Here is a 19066-nt window from a genome sequence, read left to right as displayed (position 1 = left end):
TTTACTATAAAGAATGAAATATATGTATAACAACTTATAAGATTTAAAAGAAATCGTAATATATTAAATTTTTTTTAACCTAATGTGCTTATCAATAAAATCATTTATAACGCTATCAAAATTCAAATTTTTTGCAATTTCATGCTCTGTAGATATTATTGCCAGGGACGACAAACGTTCTTGAGACATAGAAGATCGCAAATAGGTTTTTATTAATTTTAATTTGGAAAATGACGTTTCTGCTGATGCGACCGTAACTGGACTGGTCAATAATATTTTAAATGTCGTAGTAATATTTGGATAAATATCCGACAAATTATTTACACTTATGAATTTTAAAATATTAATGGGTGCATCTTCTGGAACAATATTTCTAAAAATAATTAATTCATTGTAAAATTCAGATTCATCAATATCTGTATTTAATTTTTGATACAGCTGTTGGCAGCAAAATTTTAATTCATTTTCTATCATTTTTCTTATTAATTTCATATCATAAAGAAAGCCAAATGATTTTTGACAGATTGTAGAGCAGTATCTAAAATTACAAAAAAGAAATTTATCCTAAAATTATCTTTGTTATCACCTATGTGTGATTCATCAGGCGTTTCATAATCAAAAAGTACTTTTCTTCGAAGTACTCGACTTCTTTAAATTTAATTTCTATTTCTAATGGATTTGACTGTTCTTTAGCAATCATCTCAAAATAGCTATCAAATCCTGATATTCTCTGCTCTTCAAAGTACTGCACTAACTCTTTAATATGTTTCGTTGCTACGTCTATGGGGATTTTTGCATTTTGTAATACTTTACTTACTAAATTAACTTTTGACAAAAGCCATACTAAATTACAAGGCTTAGTATTAACTCTAATGAATCTATTTGCTCATATATTGAAACCACTTCTATAATTTATTTATACTTTGATAGTATTGTCTGATGCAGTTTTAAATAATTCTTTTAGTGCATTTAAAAATTCTGGAATTTGAAAACGTACAACTCTAACTGATTCTATTCTACATTCCCATCTTGTATCACATAACGGTTTTAGAGTTAATTGTTTAACAAATTTCTTTAATATGTCCCAACGTGAAGTTGAGGCAGCAAATAACACAGTGCAACACAATTTTTTCTGGCTTTTATATGAGACTTGTTTTTTACTAATTTGGGTGCGCTGATTTCAAATATCAAACCCATTTTTCTCTATCACGTCAGGTTTTTCCTCTATGGCATTTTCTTTTTGCTAATTTGTAAGTTTTTGATAGTTTTAAGGAGGCAGTACGCTTTAGACTTTCAAAAAAATCGATTTTTTAATATTATTTTCTGAAAGTATGTACTTTTAAAAATCTGTTCCTAACTTTTTATCAAGACATTCGAAAAATTCCCGAAGATATAGCCTATTATTCAAAGCGGTGCGCAGATCAGAATCGGAGCGCTCACCGCTCTCGCTTGTTAGTAAACGAATAAATGCCTAAGAACCTGCAACCGAATTGCTGAGTCGAGATTTGGATACACAATTTTTTTCTTATTCTTCTTATTATAACCAGAAGTCTGAACTAAACAAAAATAGCAATCGTCTACGTGATTTTTCGGTTCACGCCACATCATTGGAATGCCAAAAGCTAATTTTTGGCGTTTTCCCTTGCTCCACTGTCGTAAATTTTCTACACATGACTTACACACTTTATTTGGAGCCCATGACTTGTCCTGATCTGCAATTTTTACGTCAAAGTTTGCAAAGTACACTTTTTTAACGAAATCAGTGATATTTGTCCTTTGACTGGGAACAGTAAAGCTGCCACAAATGTAGCAGAAGGAATCTACACTATTGACACAATTTTGTGTAGTAGACATGATGTAGTTTCTTCACTGCCGACTAACATGCAATTAACAAGACAAAAAAAAAAAAAAAAAAAAAAAAACAGAGACTTTATTGAAACGTTATAAGCGCTCATCATACTTTCACGATCGATTAACGATTGACTGATTTCGATCGTTCTTTGTCCGCTATGACGCATATAGCATTCATTTGTTTTAGGCAGTTCTCATCGCCTACTTTTCATCACCTAAATGTATGAGGTCGGTTATCGGCCTCTCTCGCATTCAAAGCGTCAGTACGTGCCGTTGCAGGTTCTTACGCATTTATTCGTTTACTAACAAGCGAGAGCGGTGAGCGCTCCGATTCTGATCTGCGCACCGCTTTGAATAATAGGCTACATCTTCGGGAATTTTTTGAATGTCTTGATAAAAAGTTAGGAACAGATTTCTAAAAGTACATACTTTTAGAAAATAATATTAAAAATTCGATTTTTGTGATCCGCTAAAATAGTACTGCTTCCTAAAAACTATCAAAAACTTACAAATTAGCAAAAAGAAAATTCCATAGAGGAAAAACCTGACGTGATAGAGAAAAATGGGTTTGATATTTGAAATCAGCGCACCGAAATTAGTAAAAAACAAGTGTCAGATCATAATCAGCAGAAAAAAAATTTTTTTTTTGTTGGCCAGTGTAATGTATATATTTTTTGTATAACATTAAAAAATTTATTGCTAAAATTGATGAATTTGCGACATCACCTAAAATCAAATTTAAATTATGACAGGCACAAGGAGTATAAAATGTCTTTTCGTTTTCATTTAAAATGTAAGTACGGACTCCCTTATATACTCCTTTCATATTCGCTCCGTTATCATACCCTTTCCCTCTACAATCTGACAATTTAATTTTTATATTTTCATATATACCTTTACCAGTAGTGTCATTAGTTGTTAAAAACGTCAAAAAGTGTTCACGAATTTCAATATCTGCTTCAAATATATGTAAAAATCTAAAAATTACTGAAATTTGCTCCTGATGACTAACATCAGGAGTACAATCGAGAATTTTTGAATAGTACTTTGCCTGCCGTATCATATTTACAATATTTTGTTGAATTTTGGTTCCCATATCAACAATTAATTCATTTTGCGCAATGGGTGATAGATACGAATTTTGTTTCTTACCTATCATTTTTTTTTCCTGAACATCGCATTAAATGATCTTTTAAAAGTGGATCAAATTCTGCAATTAATTCTATGATTCAAAAAAAATTACCATTATGGGCTGTGTACAAAGTATGAAAATTATCTCTAAAAGCTAAATTATGTTCGGATAAATAAAGAATTCCTGCTACTATTCGTCTTAAAACATTTCTTAACCGTTCTGCTTCAAATTTTATGACATTTTGATTTGCCTAATCAATTGTATTGTGACTTTTTAAATTACATTCCACTTGTGTCCATGAATACATGCATTTCATGTGCACTGGATTTCTTTCGTGCGACTTTAATCTTTCACTTACATGTCGCCAGCCAGAAAAGCCATTATTAGATAAAAAAATTATCATCAGAAGAAAATAATTTGCAACAAAAACAAAAAATAGAGTTGGAAGAGTTTGAATATACAAAGCCATCTTCTGTTTTGCTTCTCTCCGTTTGCAATTGTCCTAACATAGTGAGCTGTGGAAAAACACCTCTTGTTGTCATCTTTTGGAAAATCATTTTCAGTCGAAGGAGACGGTGAACCACGTTGTACAATTTGTGTTAGTGTTGCATTGTTGAAAATTTTGGGCCATGTTGCTGGATCATCAATAGTAAATAGTTCACCTTCCTCTGGTGTCTCAGTTTTAGGATCTTCAATACTCATTGTTTGACCAAACGCGTCATGTTCTCCGCTTCCTTTGAGTATTTTAGAACCCTCATTATTAATTAATGTTGAAGCCGAAGAACTGTTTGTAGTTATTTCAGAACTCCCGTTATCATCTGATATATCTGAACAAATATATGAGTTCAACTTCATAAATTTAAACAGTGAATTTCTTTGACGTTCCTCAGCCGCTTCTTTTTCTTGTTTTCGCTTTCGTTTTTCATGCCCACTTGGGTATTTTCTTCCATAATAATCTCTCTCACGACTAGTCATACTCTAGAATTAAATACGATAGATTTAATTATAAAATAAGTTAATAAATTAAAACAAAATTACTTACCTGATAAATAAAATATATCTAAAATAGATAATATTAGAAAATAAATAAATCTAATATAGATTGAAAACAGCTATTGAAGAAAATTCTGATGTCGGATAACCTAAAACCAGTTTACAAAATATATTTTTTAAGATGTTTTGCAAGTAATGTCACATAAAAAATTTGCCATGACAATACGTGTATATACTTGTTCATAAAATCATAAACTCAAATAAAAAAAACTCCTTAAAATTATTAAAAACACCTGTTTTAAATTGCACTTTTCCCTATTTAAGACTATGTTGTACGATATTGCTATATATCTTAGAGTAGTTTCAAATACTACCGCGCTAGCGCTACGATCTTATTTCGCTTACTATAACAACAATAGTTGGTTGTAAAATTATATACATATATTTTTCTATGTAATAATATTTTTATATAATAATTACAATATTAATTTATATAATAATTTTAAAAAATTAATTGATTTTCTTTTTTTCAATTTTTTGCGCTTTGCGGGACTCTGTACCACCGCACAGTTCGCACATTCATGAATACGGCCTTGAATATTCTTTACCAATATATTTTCAGTTATAATATTGCTTTTTAATATACGGATATTCACAAAAAAGCAAAACACACACAGTACCATGTGGCTTTTTAGAAAATGCGATTTCATTTTAAATATTTGAAATACTAAAAATATTTTTTTAAAAAATAGATATAACTATCCCTTTTTACAAAAAAAAAAAAAAAAAAAAAAAAAAAAGAAAATTTGATATAAACACTCATCTCACGACTTTTGGAGACATGATATCGATAAAATTGTAAGAATCACTGTAGGTTGCAGTTGCAGTCATTTGGGAAGTGAAGTTAGCGAAAATGACTTGCATATTTACAGTAAATTATTGCATTTAGTCTAATAAACTAATATATATTTATAACAATGTCGAAAAAAATATCAAAAATAGGATCACTCACCGATTTGTGTAGCTCTATGTTATCAATATTAAACCGAGTGTTCGAGTCCATTTTCTATTCAGTGTTGGCATGTCAGAGAAAAAACAAGGTAGCAACGACTTCTCTTTGTTATTCCACTTTCATTATATTCGTCAATAGTCATTAGTTTCTCGGCCTATTCGGTTATTAGATTTATCTCCCAACACAGAGAAGAGCCAGCGGGAACATTCATGAGAACAGTATTGTGGAGTGAAATGCTGGTCTTGAGTGATTGACGTCTATTATGGCTGAGTCATGATTGGGAATTGTTATACAGCATAGTTAGAACTATCTCATAATTCTCTTTCACGTTTTGATCGAACAAGAGCAGCTGAAGAATGGATTTTTGGCCCATCCTTATTACTGCTCCATATAATGAGAAAAGTTCCTGTATTATTGCACTAAAAGAAACAGCTCGAACTATCTGTTTCTTTTAGTGCAATGTCTCATCATTGAGACTTTCAACAACAGAAATATCTGTTTTATGCGGTCGTTGAAAGAGTGGACCATACTTTTAAATGTCTTTATCTTGTAAAGGAAGTACCTTATCTCAAAACAGTATTCAGACTTGATGTTTTCAGTGATGATAATAATGGTCATAATGCATTTAAAACTTTATCTGTAACTTAGAGTCGTATTGATATTCTTACTGCGTTTTCCTGAGTTTTAAAATAACCACGTGATTAAGTAAAAGTAAAAATACGATAAGCGTTGTACTATTAGTGAACAATTTGTTGTTGTCAGATTTTTGTCGTGGTCAGAAGAAGGGAAAAAGCCTCCGAGATTTTTTCGATTTAAAGGGGGAGAATAAATTAAAAATTAATACTAAACATTTTGCGCATCATATCTTTATACATTCAACAAAAAGTAAAGTGTTTCCTTTTTTCAATTTACCCTCATACATAAAAAGTAACTTGCTTATGCTAGAGTGTTAGTGAATGGCTACGCTCTGGTCAATAGTTCCAAATTAAGTGCGACAGAACATTTCCTTACACTGTGCAATGGACAAGCGATCCGGTCAAGCGTCACATATTGTTCCTTGCAGGTACAACGTTATCCAATAACCAGTACATAACTGCCATACCATTGGTACAATAACTAGTGGTATGGCAATCATGGTGGAACTGCTATATCATGAAACCTCGTAATGCAGAGAATCCGAGCAGTCAAGTAACTGCAACGAAAACTCTCACTTTGATCAGGAAGATTTGCTTCTAGGGATCGAAAACTTGTAACTTCGGGTCCTATTCTTTAAGTGGCATTGAAAATTCTGCACATCGATGAAACAATTATGAAATTGCTTCATAAGCACTCTTTTAATGTGTTCACAAAATATTATTCATATATTTGTAAGCAGTATTTTTACATATTATCATTCGTTGGGTTTATCTCATCTCATCTTCCTTTTCCCTCTTTTACCTTGCGGTGTCGAGGGTTTATTAATCATCAGACCTCAAGCCGTTCACAGGATAAGGTGGTGAGCCCTACGCCCCGGTGTATCCTATGTCCGTAGTGTTGAGTTCTCAAGGCCGGTTTGCCTACTTTGCGGGATGAAAAACCCCAGGATAAACTGAGGAAAAGCCCTGCTGTTCACGCCCAAGATCGGCTAACTTTTCTGTGGCTAAGGAAGATCTTTAAGCTCCTCACATCTCCGACGGGAATCGAACCTAGGACACTCTTTCCCCAGGCATATGGTTGCGAAGCGCATAGACACTAGGCTTACCCGCGGACGTTGGATTTATTGTAAGAGATAATAACCAATGAAGTACTGAGTTTCATTATGCATTATCAAATAATTATTGATAATCCGTTGATTAATTGTTTATTTAATATTGCAGATTATTATGATTCATTATACTAATCTGATAAATCAACAATGCCCTTCGGTTGGAAAGACCTGAGTTCGACTTCGTCTTGAATCGAAGAAACTATTATAAGCGGGGAAGGGTGGACTTTTCAACTGAAACTGAGTTAGCCAGTCTCATATAGAGTTTTTCCACAGAAAGAGACAAACCGACCAGAAGAACACAAATGATTAACGAAATAATACACTAGTTTTACAGCTCTTGGTGCTTCGGCCATAATGCAAGCCACACTAAATTGCGTTCTTCTGGTCAGTGTATGGCTATTTTTTGAATGGAAACCCTGAAACCACTTCCGCATTAAGTCATGTAATTCATCCTTAGCTGAAACTCTCTTTATAAGGGTCCTTCACGGATTCAGTGCATTGTTTTCCCAACCAAAGAGCGTCGTTGACCGACTGAGCTTGCGACTCTTTTATGGCCAATATTTTCTTAATTTAGAATTGGCCATAAAAATTCTGAAGAATTTTTATGGCCAATATTTTCTATGAGGTGGAATATTTATCGATATACATAGATTATTATATTCAGCTAATGTTACGTAACTATTCGTGATGGTCATGAAATATAAAAACACATTTTTGATCTTCAAAATTTTTTCTTAAATCTTTTACCCCAAAATTCCTACCGTAATCAAGTTATGGTGACATTTTCAATGCAATCAGTGAGTTCGTTAAGATGTCGAACGTGCTAGTGTGTGGTCTTTCGTGTCTCGTGATGTGTACAGTAGATTGTATCGTGGGATCTTCTATGTTCCCAAGGTAAAGCTAACCATGTGATGTCCAGAAGCATGTCGGAAACCATTAGTCAGATTGGGGGGAAGTGTCTGTGGCCACTTAAAATGCAGGCATGTCGTCAGCTGCCTGAAAAAAGAAACAAAAAAGATAATCATCAATAGCTCCTTGACTTTTACGTTAGCCCTGCAGCTATTTCTGTGATTGAAGTCCTAAGATGAGTTGAAAATCTTCCTTCTTAGACTTTTCATTCAACGACTATATGCGACAGGAGGTCATTTTCTTACGTTACCTAAATAGCAATTAGTATGATCTCGTTCAAATGGTAATTACTTACAAACAGTAGAAAAAACGATTAACTAGATCCATTGAATTGTCCTATTTACTTGTGTAAATAATTAACATGACAAGTTTTTGTAAAGGCGTGAATGGACAAGCAGAGTTGAGTTTTACGAGTTTGTTGATAACTAAATTAATAAGTGCGCCTAAATTAGCTTTAATATTCGCATTTTTGACAAGAAACTGTTGAAAATAATCATACTTCACATTTTTGTTCACATAGACGGGGTCGAATCTATAAAAAAAAATCTTTTTTTTTATAGATTCGACCCCGTTTTTATAGATTTTTTTATTATTATTATTTAACATTAAGATATTAAGATATTATTAACATTAAGATATTATTATTTTTTTATAGATTTTTATAGAGTGGAGACAGATTAATTTTTGCCACTTTTAATTTATTTTGCCTTCTATGAAGGTTCGGAAATTTGACTTTATTTTTGCTCGGCGAAAAGATCTATGATTGATCGTAGTTCATCTTCTTATAGTATGATGCAATCATCAGCCATTTTTGCATATTTTTATTTCTGATTTTCTCGCATTTGACATATAATTTTGATTCGTGTCGTTTTTGCTTCTCAATTAAGTTGCTGCCCAGAGCAAGTGCTTCGGTTTGCTTTAAAGGTTTTCTTGCATTAATATATTAGAAATGTTAATATTCAGTGTACTCAGGGTGGGAACAGTCCTTTAGAATGAATTCTTGTTCATGTGTATTTCTATTCCATTTAGTAATATATAGGAAAACATTAAGAAACCACTTTTCGCATGTTATTTTATGAATTTTGTTGGAAATTTTGAATACGTTTGAAAGGATTTCTTGCCATATTCTTTTGGTTGACTAACATTGTTAAAAGCATCGTCTAAAAATACGGCTATGAAAGAGCAGTGTCACAGCCTCGGTCAAATGCATGGGATCTCCGATAATACTCTGCGACTTAAAGTTTTTTAGTACTTCAGGAGTAAAATATTTAAATTTTACTCCTTTAAAATTTCACGATTCAACAGAATATTCCATTAAACAGAATCGCTCATACTTTTTTTTTTCTTTTAACCGCGCAATTTTTTTCACTCTTCGTGTGAGGAACACAAGAAGTGTGTTACCTGCTCGAAAAGGAGAGCAAATACCGTTTGCCTGATGCCAAAGCGAAATGTGTGAAGTTCTTACTAATCGATCCCTGCTAAAACTTGTGATCACACACTGAAGCGAGGGAGTTCACGGGTATGAAGAGAGGAATTCTTTTTTCTTTATGATAAAAGGGAAAAAGTTATTCTCTTATCCTGTCAAAGTTTATATTAATATCGAAATGCGTAGAAACTACTAAAGCTTCATTGTAAGTCTTTAAAATCGAATGGAATAAGTGCGTGAATTAATGAACTGAGAAATTAGGTGAAAATTAATAATAAAATTAAATGAATGGGTTTTCAGCCAAACAGATTGTCTAGTAGTTCTCTCTTGACTGGGTTTTTCAAAACGTTTTGCTAACATTATTTTTAAGTTTCCAAAGGAAGACTAAATATTTCTCAAATGACGTATCAGTTCAATTTTTTCGCAGGTTACAAGACGGATATTTAAAGCGATACTTTATTTTTTCCTTTCCTCATTACTAATAAATATTCCTATGAACTTCTAATTGGCAATGAAAGTTTCCTGACTTGTGTGTAAAATATTTTTGCTTCATCTTTTCTGAAATAAATAATAGTCTCTAAAATAAATTTAGCCATAAGTTTAACTCCATTTAAAGCTTGGAGTTATGTACTACAATTTCTTTTAAAGAAATATAAACACACCAGAAATAAATTGATGGTGCTGATTATAATGAAACAGATGCGATAGTATCATTTTGATATCCGATTATTGCTGTTGCATTCTTTTTAGGGAATAATATAATCGGGTGCCTTTTATAGCATTGAAAAAAAAAGTACATTTCTATTCTCTATCGCCTTCGTTTTATCGGTTAATATAAAAGAGCTTAAGAATCACTATAAATCACGAAATATCCTCCATGTACTCATAAAAGGAAGCATGCATATAATCTTACTTCTTAGCCAACTTTATCGACATGTTCCACAAATATAAACTGACTGATTCGTAGTGATTATTTCAATAATATCAACCTATATTGTTGCTCTTAATTTCTTTCCAAATATGCAAGAATGTGGAGTTTGGTATAATATCTCTTTACACTTACTAATAATCCATTGAATGTATAATTCATTTACATTTCTCTCCACTGCATTTCTCGCCTTTATTGTAGAGGCAAAAAGCCAAGAATTTTTTTCCAAGTCATGAAGTCAACCTCAGGAGATTTTCTTAAGAGAAAACTTCGTTAGCAGGATAAGTATTTGTTTTCCATCTAGCAGTGTTCCTAAGGAAATCTCCTGATGTGGTAGACTTAGTTTCTGCCACCATTAAACTTAATTCCTTTTCGACTTAATGGTTCTTGCACAGTTTTGGTGTTGTTTTATACAAAGATCGTCATGTTAAACACTAGCGTTGCTCGTAATATTACATTTATATACCCTAATTGGCCACTCCCCTTCTTCGCATAGCTAGTGGCCTATAACGACCTCGAAAGTATATCTGTTTAATCGCTACAGTGAATAAAACAGAGCATTCATGAAGCCGCGCTTTCCTTTTTTTGATTTATTTTTTAACTTTACTAGATTCACTAGTTATTATCACTAGATAGCCAATTCACTAGTTATTGTTATTAGATTCTCTAGGTTACAGATTCGCCAGTTATTATTGTTACTACATCAACTAGCTGTTTGCTGCAGTTATCTCTAATGCTGAATCGAGCATGACTATCGCAATGACGTCGTTCATCAACTCGCATGTAACGTAGAGAACCTTATCTACAGCTAATGACTCTATTAGAAAACAAGGATCTATCATTCACAGCGTACTTCTCCCTTTGAATATGATGACATTTAAAATCGCCGAAAAACAAAGGCTCATCAAGGGCGGGATGAGAAAGGGACGAGAGAAATGGGGGGGGGGGGAGATTGAAGGATAGAAATCTAGGCTAGTAGACTCGTTGTCCTCTTTATAACTACGGGTAATCCACCTGAGTGCATTATTCTCTGAGTGAAACGACAGGAATAGAATTAAAACCCTCTGTAACATGACGGCTATTGACAAGTACGTCTATCTGGCGAGTCCAGTGACACCACTAAGGGAAGAGGGTGGCGGGGGAATAAAGATAATTTGAATGTCCGAAAACTTTATAGATGGCTTTCTAGAAGCTTGTAAATTATTTTCAAGAGAAATAATGCAAACATTGATTCCATGGAATAATGATATGAAAATATCGTGATCTTAGGCTCCAGTAGTAAATGATAAGAGTACCTAGGAAAGCAGGGGGGAAAAATATCTGGAATGACGTCATTGGCACTTGATCTTCTAAACAAACGGATTCTAATCTTTACTTTTCACCACAGATTTTTTTTATAAAACGTTTCGCTGATGAAGGCACACAATTTTAATTTTATTTTTGCTGGAGACAGCAAAAAGAAGATTCAAAAGTTTGTTATAAATTAAATTGGACGTAATGCACTTAGTATGTGCACAATATTCACAATCTACTTGGTTTTAGAGGCTTCTGTGCTTTAGAATAACCTAATGAAGAGTGCACATCCATGCCTTGATATATTACATTCTGACATTTGAGGCGTGCTGCTTGTTCATTAAAATCATTCTGAATTAAACTATTTATCGAAGGTGTGCTAGGCTTCCCAATTAATCTGTCATGCTCAATGTTAACGTGAATGAAATGATGACAATGTGGAAAAAGGTCACTTGCTTTACTCATCCCTTCTGTCTTCTGTTCTGTCTACCTTCCGAGAGAGAGAGAGAGAGTATAAAACAAACTATCTTTATATAAACAAAATGTCTTCTAAATAATATTTATTCCCGTTGGGGAATTATGCATCTATCTCACTTCAGAAGTGAAATTCTTTATACGCTATCCTACCAAGGCCATTTTCCTTTTGGTTCACTGACCGAACTTGACTTTTCTTCTAGAAGTTTTCCTTGTTTGTCTCTTTCAGTTATTGAAATTTCTTAATATTTTTGGAAACAGCAATTTTTATGTCAAAATTATTTCACTATGACGGATTTGTTTAAAAAATATCTCATCTTTTTGTGTTTGGTTTTCTTTTCTTCTCAAAAAGAGAATAATAGCTAAATAGGCCAGCAGTTTGTTTCTTTCAAAATATGTACGTTTTTATTTTCAGTTAGATTAACAGAAATACAAAAATATCCAAATGATCTTTTTGATATTAGAAGTGAGAAGAAATCTAGTTCTTCATCTTAAATGAAGGTCATTTATGGAGGCTGCGATAAGTACTTCACACAAAATGTGGTTGAGGTTGTGCAAAACCAACTAAATCCACTAATCTTGTATTGTATCTATTAATTGCATACGTCCTCAGACTCATCTTTTTTGTTTTACACTGAAGAAAGACCTGTCAAGGCCATCTGATACAGTCTCTCACCTTCACTTAAAATGCATTAGGAAGTTTCTTGACTTGGAAGGGCAAGGATTTTTTCTTCTTAAAACTCAGGATTTTCATCTTGCAAAAGCAGGTAAACCGTCTAAATGACATTTAATACTGGATTCGTGTCTTTAGTTCCTTTGGTCGCATTGGCAAACTGCAGCAACCTACAGAATTGAACCATGATTTCCCAGTCGAAAAGCTTCTAATGTCACAGTCATACCACTAAATATTCATCACCCATGTAGTGTAGAAAAAGAAATGCACTGATAACCTACCTTAAAACAGCAAGACCATTAGGAAGAAGATCACTTTTATTTATCAATGGGGGTGGTGGTAAAGAAGCTTTTATAGTTTGTTTTATCACGGTTAATAAACCTAGGTCTTTTTTTTTTTTTTTTAAGAAATCCATTCGCTTATAAATGAACACTTACTTATTATGGAAGAATCAATTCGTGTGTGTGTGTGAAGTATATATTATCCCATTTTTTTAATTTTATGGTTCACTTCACCCATTGGTATTTCATATAGTTGTGTCAACGATTTCTAATAGTAAAGCATACCGAATCAAAAATTAAAATGCAATATTAATACGTGATTGGTAAATATTGATGAAAGATCTTTAGCTTGCTTTACGAACACTGAAAAGGCCGAAGTATTTCAACAGATAAAAGTGAGAGACTGACTAATGTCCAACGTAAATTTAGAAAAAAATATATGAAATATTTACCTAAAAGTTAAACGTGATGAAATCTTATTTTATGATTATTTGTCCTGCAATAAACTATTTCAACAATGAAGTCTGAACAGAGCCGAAAGAAAGCCAGGGTGGGGTCGGTGGAGTAGAGCGAAGAGGGAAAGAAGAATGGAAAGAAAGAAGCGCTGATCGTTCAGCCTCAAGGCTAAATCTGATGTCGGTCTCGAACTCCATTCATGCTGCCTGGTATGTGCATAGGACCGCTTCATTCACGAGCTGCATCACTACACACCTGCCCTTCAGTTTCCCTTTTTAATGGGTGCACGCGCAAGCGATGCACACACACATACATACATACACGTACATACTGACAGCTGTAAAGGGAGGAGGTTTGGTAGAAGCAGGTTTGTGCAACGTGCCGCCAACCAAGCCTACAGTATACGCGCGTGCTAACATCACTGTCTCGAGCTGTGGCCTCTCGCAGCTGCTCTGATACCGACTACCCCTCCTGTCTCACTAGTCGACAGACTTCCCAATTTTAGTTGCTTTCACAATTTCCGACTACTGGTTTTCTAGCTTCTGAAGAACGGGATTGTGCATGTATGTAATTTTAAAGGGTCTCCCACTGGTTCCGTAGAACTTTAGGTTTAACAGAGGGGGGACGTCTCTTCAGCAAGTCTCCGCTGGGGCGGCACACAGGAGGTCGTAATCTGACCGATCCCAGCTGTGTGATTGTGAAGGTTCGTGGACTTTGTCCGACTGCTGCTCTGCCCCCATTAACTGATGCAACTCTTTTCATGGAGACCAGTGTGTCGGTTTGCTTCAACGACGAACGGGAAGTCTGCAGCACGTGGTCTACTCAGAAGAATTGTCCTCATAGTTATGAATTTGTGTGTCTGGTGTTTCTATTGTGATACTGGCTTCCTCGGTCAATAGCAGGAGATTTAAACGTCATGGCCCATTTCCTGTGGAACCTCATCGTGAAAGAATTCTATAGGATAAGTCCGTTTCATGTAAGTTTCTTTTTTTTACAAGAGAGCCTTTCTGTAGGGAAATTAGGCAAATTAGATGAAAAAAGATAAATGAACTTCACAATTGATACAGGTCATAGAAATGATGTTCGGGTTATCAATTTTAGATTACTGTGATTCGCATTGTTATGTTTACGAGTCACTAGAAATATAAAATCAATACGAAATACATTTATGGTTGTATTTTGCGTGCAAGATAAATGTTGGATAACGATCTTTTGTGTTGTACCAACTGATTAATTTATGTCATATTATTGTCTTAGTTTTTACATACTTTTAAATGAAATTTCATTTAAAATTATGTAAATTTTAAATTTTAAATTTATGTACGTATTTTTAACAGGCTCTTTTTTTTTTTTTTTTTACTAAATGTTAAGAATTATTTAGATATTTTGGCATCTAAAATTATTTATAAATAAGTAAACAACGGTACTAAGATTTCAGAATTTGCAATACTAAATTAATTAAAAACTAATTACCATATTATACAGGGAAATAAATAGTTGAGAATTTAAAAATGGAAATTTTAAACCTCGGTTTAATTTCCAATTACTCAAATTAATCACTTTGGTGAAAGTATTTGAACCAAAAGTCTTTCTAAACTTTGATTCGAATATTTGGATGATTAAACAAATAATGTGCACAAAGCGAAGGAAAGGTGTGATCCATTCATTATTTGGATGTGAAATTCAGAATTATGATAATTCGTAAAATATCTAAACTACACTTACTGTGTAATATTCTGATGTGTATTGATTAACAACCAGTGTAATAATAATATTGTGTTAGAGTATACCAGTTTACTTTTACTCCATTGCAAATCTCATTTATATCGGATAAATATGGTCTATCAGTGGTCGAGTGGTTGGCAATTCGTATGAAAGATTACGTAATAATTCGACAAATATAAGAGCTACCCAAACAAGGCACTGTTGCATAATACATGAAACATATATCTACTAAATTGCTAATCAATAAAACATGGGGTTTGCTAGAAACTCGTTACAGTATCGTGTTTTTCTGCACACATATACTGTTCACTGACCGCACCTAGTCTTACTATTCTTCTCGCAACATAGAATCCGGATAGAAGGGAGGGTTAACTTGTTTGGAGATTTAGAGAATACAGAAAATAGATTGTTAATTTTAACCATGCAATCAACCTTGCTAATGAATAGTTAACATAATAGGCTGGAAGGTATTAAGTGAACAACAGTGAGAGAGTTAGTTCGATCTTACAGGAACCAGCACAGTCATCTTTATAGGCCTTCCCTTTCATCCAGGAAAGGGGGGGGACATAATGTTCCTGACTTTTTTTGACTTGAATAAGAGAAATCATGTTTCCAAACTTATGCTGTCAAAGTAATTTCTTCTGACACTTGATGAGCGGATTATATTACAGTCATCTTTGAGTATTGGCTTTTCCTTGATGTTATTCATTGCATGTATGAATAAGAGTAAGGACAATAGTTTTAAGTCATGGGGATTTACAAGAGCTTTCGTTTTTCAGGCATTTGCTTTATTTACAAGCTAATTTTTATAGCAACGTAGACAGTAAAACAGTAATTAATACATACATTTGTGTTCAATCTAAGGCAAATTATACAAATAAAATCAACTTTTTATATACCAACTGTATCTGTGAATTCGAAGAAAAAGATTTTTTCGCAATAATTATAAATTAATAGTTAGAAGATTAAAAATATTAGAAAAATGTAACACTGTTAAATATACACTCTTTATCTATAGGTTCATCACAATAAGGTATTATTTAAAACAGTGCCACTGAAACTAACATTATTTTATACAGTTTTTTTTTTTAGTATTTTTTCCCATATCCTTTGTGAGTCAGAAAAGAATTTCAAATATATCAGTTTAGCTCACGACAGGTAGATTTTGCACATAAATATTTACACTAAAATAATTACTTTATGTACAAGTTAATTAGTTAGGGTGAAATTGAGTAGTGAAAAATTCATTGGTGGGCTTGATTCAGCATTTAATCCAAACTATATTGTATTCGAAAAGGATTTCGAAAAGGCAGAGGAACAAGAGATCAAATCGTCAATGTGAGATGGATAATAGAAAGAGCACAGGAATATCACAAGAATGTCTATCTTTGTTTCCTTGACTATAGCAAGGCTTTTGACTCTGTAGATCATGTGAAACTGTGGAATGTGTTAAGAACAATGGGAGTCCCAGAGCATTTCATTATCCTTCTGAGGAATCTTTATTATGAACAAGAAGCTACTATTCGAACAGATCTTGGAGAAACTAAGCATTTCACAATAGGTAAAGGGGTGCGACAAGGATGTATTTTATCTCCGTACCTGTTTAACTTGTACAGCGAATACATTTTAAGAATGGCAGGGCTGGAGGAGTCTCCAGTTGGAATTAAAATTGGTGAAAAAAATATTAATTATTTGAGGTATGCAGATGACTTGCTAGCAGAATGCAAAGAAGATTTGAAGGAACTTATTATGAAAGTTAAAGAAGAAAGTGCTAAATATGGTCTTAAACGCAACCTCAAAAAGACAAAAGTTATGGCAAGATGTGAACTTAATGATTTTGAAGTAGATGGGGAGAAAATGGAAGCAGTTAACAATTTTGTGCTCCTAGGATCCCGAATTGATAAAGATGGTTATTGTACTGAAGAATTTAGAAGATTATTGCTCGGGAAGAAAGCAATGACAAATTTAAGCAAGATCTTTAAACATCAAGATATTAGCCTAGCAACCAAAATCAGAATCGTGAAAGCAATAGTATTCCCTGTGGTACTGTATGGATGTGAAAGTTGGACCCTGAGAAAGAGTGAAAGAAGGAAGATAGATGCATTTGAAGTATGGGTTTGGAGACGCTTACGAAGAATATCATGGACTGCAAAGCAAACCAATAAATCAGTGATAGATAGAATAAAGCCAGATTGCTCCCTTGAAGCTATGATCATCAAGCAAAAATTGTCATACTTCGGACATATTATGCGAGCAAATAACAGTCTGGAGAAGATGATGGTGCTTGCTAAAGTTGATGGAAGCAGGAGAAGACCAAGAATTAGATGGGTGGAGGGAGTTAAAGAAGCAACTGAAGTGCGCTTGAAATTCTGAAAGACATGGTCAGGAACAGATGGAGAATGTATGTTCATAGGATCACCAGGAGTCGGAAACGACTCAATGGATCATAACAACAACAAAAATATTGTATTCATGAAAATGAAATAATAATAATAAACATATGCTTACACGTAATTATTGTGTTCAGTGTATATATCGAAAAACCACTATGAAAATCTTATTTTGATTTTAAAATCGATAACAATTATTGATTAGTAAATAAAAATGGTTCGGTGGATTGATATCAAACGTTCAGTAATTCCTTCAACACTTAAAAATAACCGAAAAACTTAAACGAAATTCAATAGCTGTTTTTCATACCAACATGAAAAGTTATTTAGATTTCAGAAAATACTTTCTCCCCAATTGCGGAGCTATGACGTAAGTAGTACAATTTTTTAACAGAAAAAATCGAATTAAATATCCTTGATTTTTTTTTCAATTTTATTGCAAATATGCTTTTTATGCTGATAATTGTTTATGTGTATTTCGTCTAAACCTATACTCCATCAGCTGAGGATGGGCTAAGGAAGTTTTAAAAATATTTTGTGTGTGTGTTTTATTTAAAAAGACTAGAAATCCTTCTTTAGAGAGACAAAGAGGGGGGGAAGGGGAAAAACATGGAACTTCGAAGCCACTGCAGGCCTCCAACAGGCGGTGATCACACACTGGGTAATGAAATTAATCTCCTCACAAAGTGCAATTACAAATATCCATGCCCAGTGTGACATTTCGACCTGCTTGTTGCTAGGCCATCAATCAGCTCGCTTTAAGTTGCAATTATTCGCCGTGAAACAGTCAGGCACACTACATCTACATTCCCACATGTTAATGATACTAAGAGAAATAAATGTAAATGCGGTTAATAAGCAGTTTAATAGTTAATGGACGAAATTAATTTCTAGTAGGTAAGCCTCATTGAAACAAAACCAAAAAGTTAAATCAAATCCAGGTTTTCACAACCAAAAGGTTGAAAATGACCTGAAGTTGAATCCCATCTCATCTAGGAAGCGAAGAACTTTTATCGGAGGTTTTCCGTTGAAGATATTTAGTCAGTCTCATATGAAGGCAGAAGGGTTTTTCCTCCCTCCAACTACGCAAACCAGTTACGAGGACACATGACATTGACTCAAAAATATGTCTTTAGGTATAAGATTAACCGCCTTATCCTAAAATTATGGTTACGCAAACCAAAGATAATTGACAGGTCGTAGGCCTGTAAGTACCGTGGAATATTATTATTAGTAATAACTCGAAATGAAGAATATCATTTAAGAATAACACTGTATAAATTATATTATGTATATTTGAGGCTTCCAATTTGATTATTGAGTTCTCGCATTTACAAAATCTTCCCTGAAATTTTTGTACACGGTAAATTAGCTCGTGCCACTGATATAGCTTGACATTGTCCCAAGAAGTTCAACAACGTTTGAAACTTACCTGTATCGAGTTTATTTATGCGATGATTTTTTTAGACAAATGCTTTGGACATAGGACTTCGGCCCACACGTTATTCGAGGTAAACTGATTAGAATCCATATCGGGAATGTTGGTATGAAAAAAAAATAAATAAACAAAGAAATGTTAAAAATGTAAAACAAATAATAAAAGAGAAAAGGATTTTAGAGAACTTTATTAATACATGATCAGCAACTCTTGGAAAACCATAAAGGTTAATTCCCCCCCCCCCCCTAAATAAACAAGAAAATACAGGAAGTGTTCTGATGGAATCATTCGCCATGCTAGTCACTGACAGCATCATAACTTGGGTGCTGTCAGTAACA

The 19066-nt window shown here is 33.5% G+C and overlaps 1 protein-coding gene across 3 annotated transcripts in view; it reads left to right on the top strand.

The window, feature by feature from the left end:
* Positions 1 to 19066, top strand: part of LOC150110187 (puratrophin-1-like) — an 877727-nt gene that overhangs the window by 176898 nt on the left and 681763 nt on the right. The window contains exon 1 of one of the 3 annotated variants that reach the window (XM_090398300.1): positions 14021 to 14151. The exons of the other annotated variants lie outside the window; for them this stretch is intronic. Coding sequence (XP_090254426.1) covers positions 14092 to 14151 — 60 coding nt within the window. The 5' untranslated portion in view covers positions 14021 to 14091. Of the gene's footprint in view, positions 1 to 14020; positions 14152 to 19066 lie in introns of those variants that run through there. 3 annotated transcript variants of the gene reach the window in all.

This window comes from Typopeltis vanoorti, chromosome 1 (assembly GCF_054136105.1).
Source record: "Typopeltis vanoorti isolate ZY-2024b chromosome 1, IOZ_Tvanoo_1.0, whole genome shotgun sequence".
Lineage (NCBI taxonomy): Eukaryota > Metazoa > Arthropoda > Arachnida > Uropygi > Thelyphonidae > Typopeltis > Typopeltis vanoorti.
This window is presented reverse-complemented; position numbering and strand designations above follow the sequence as displayed.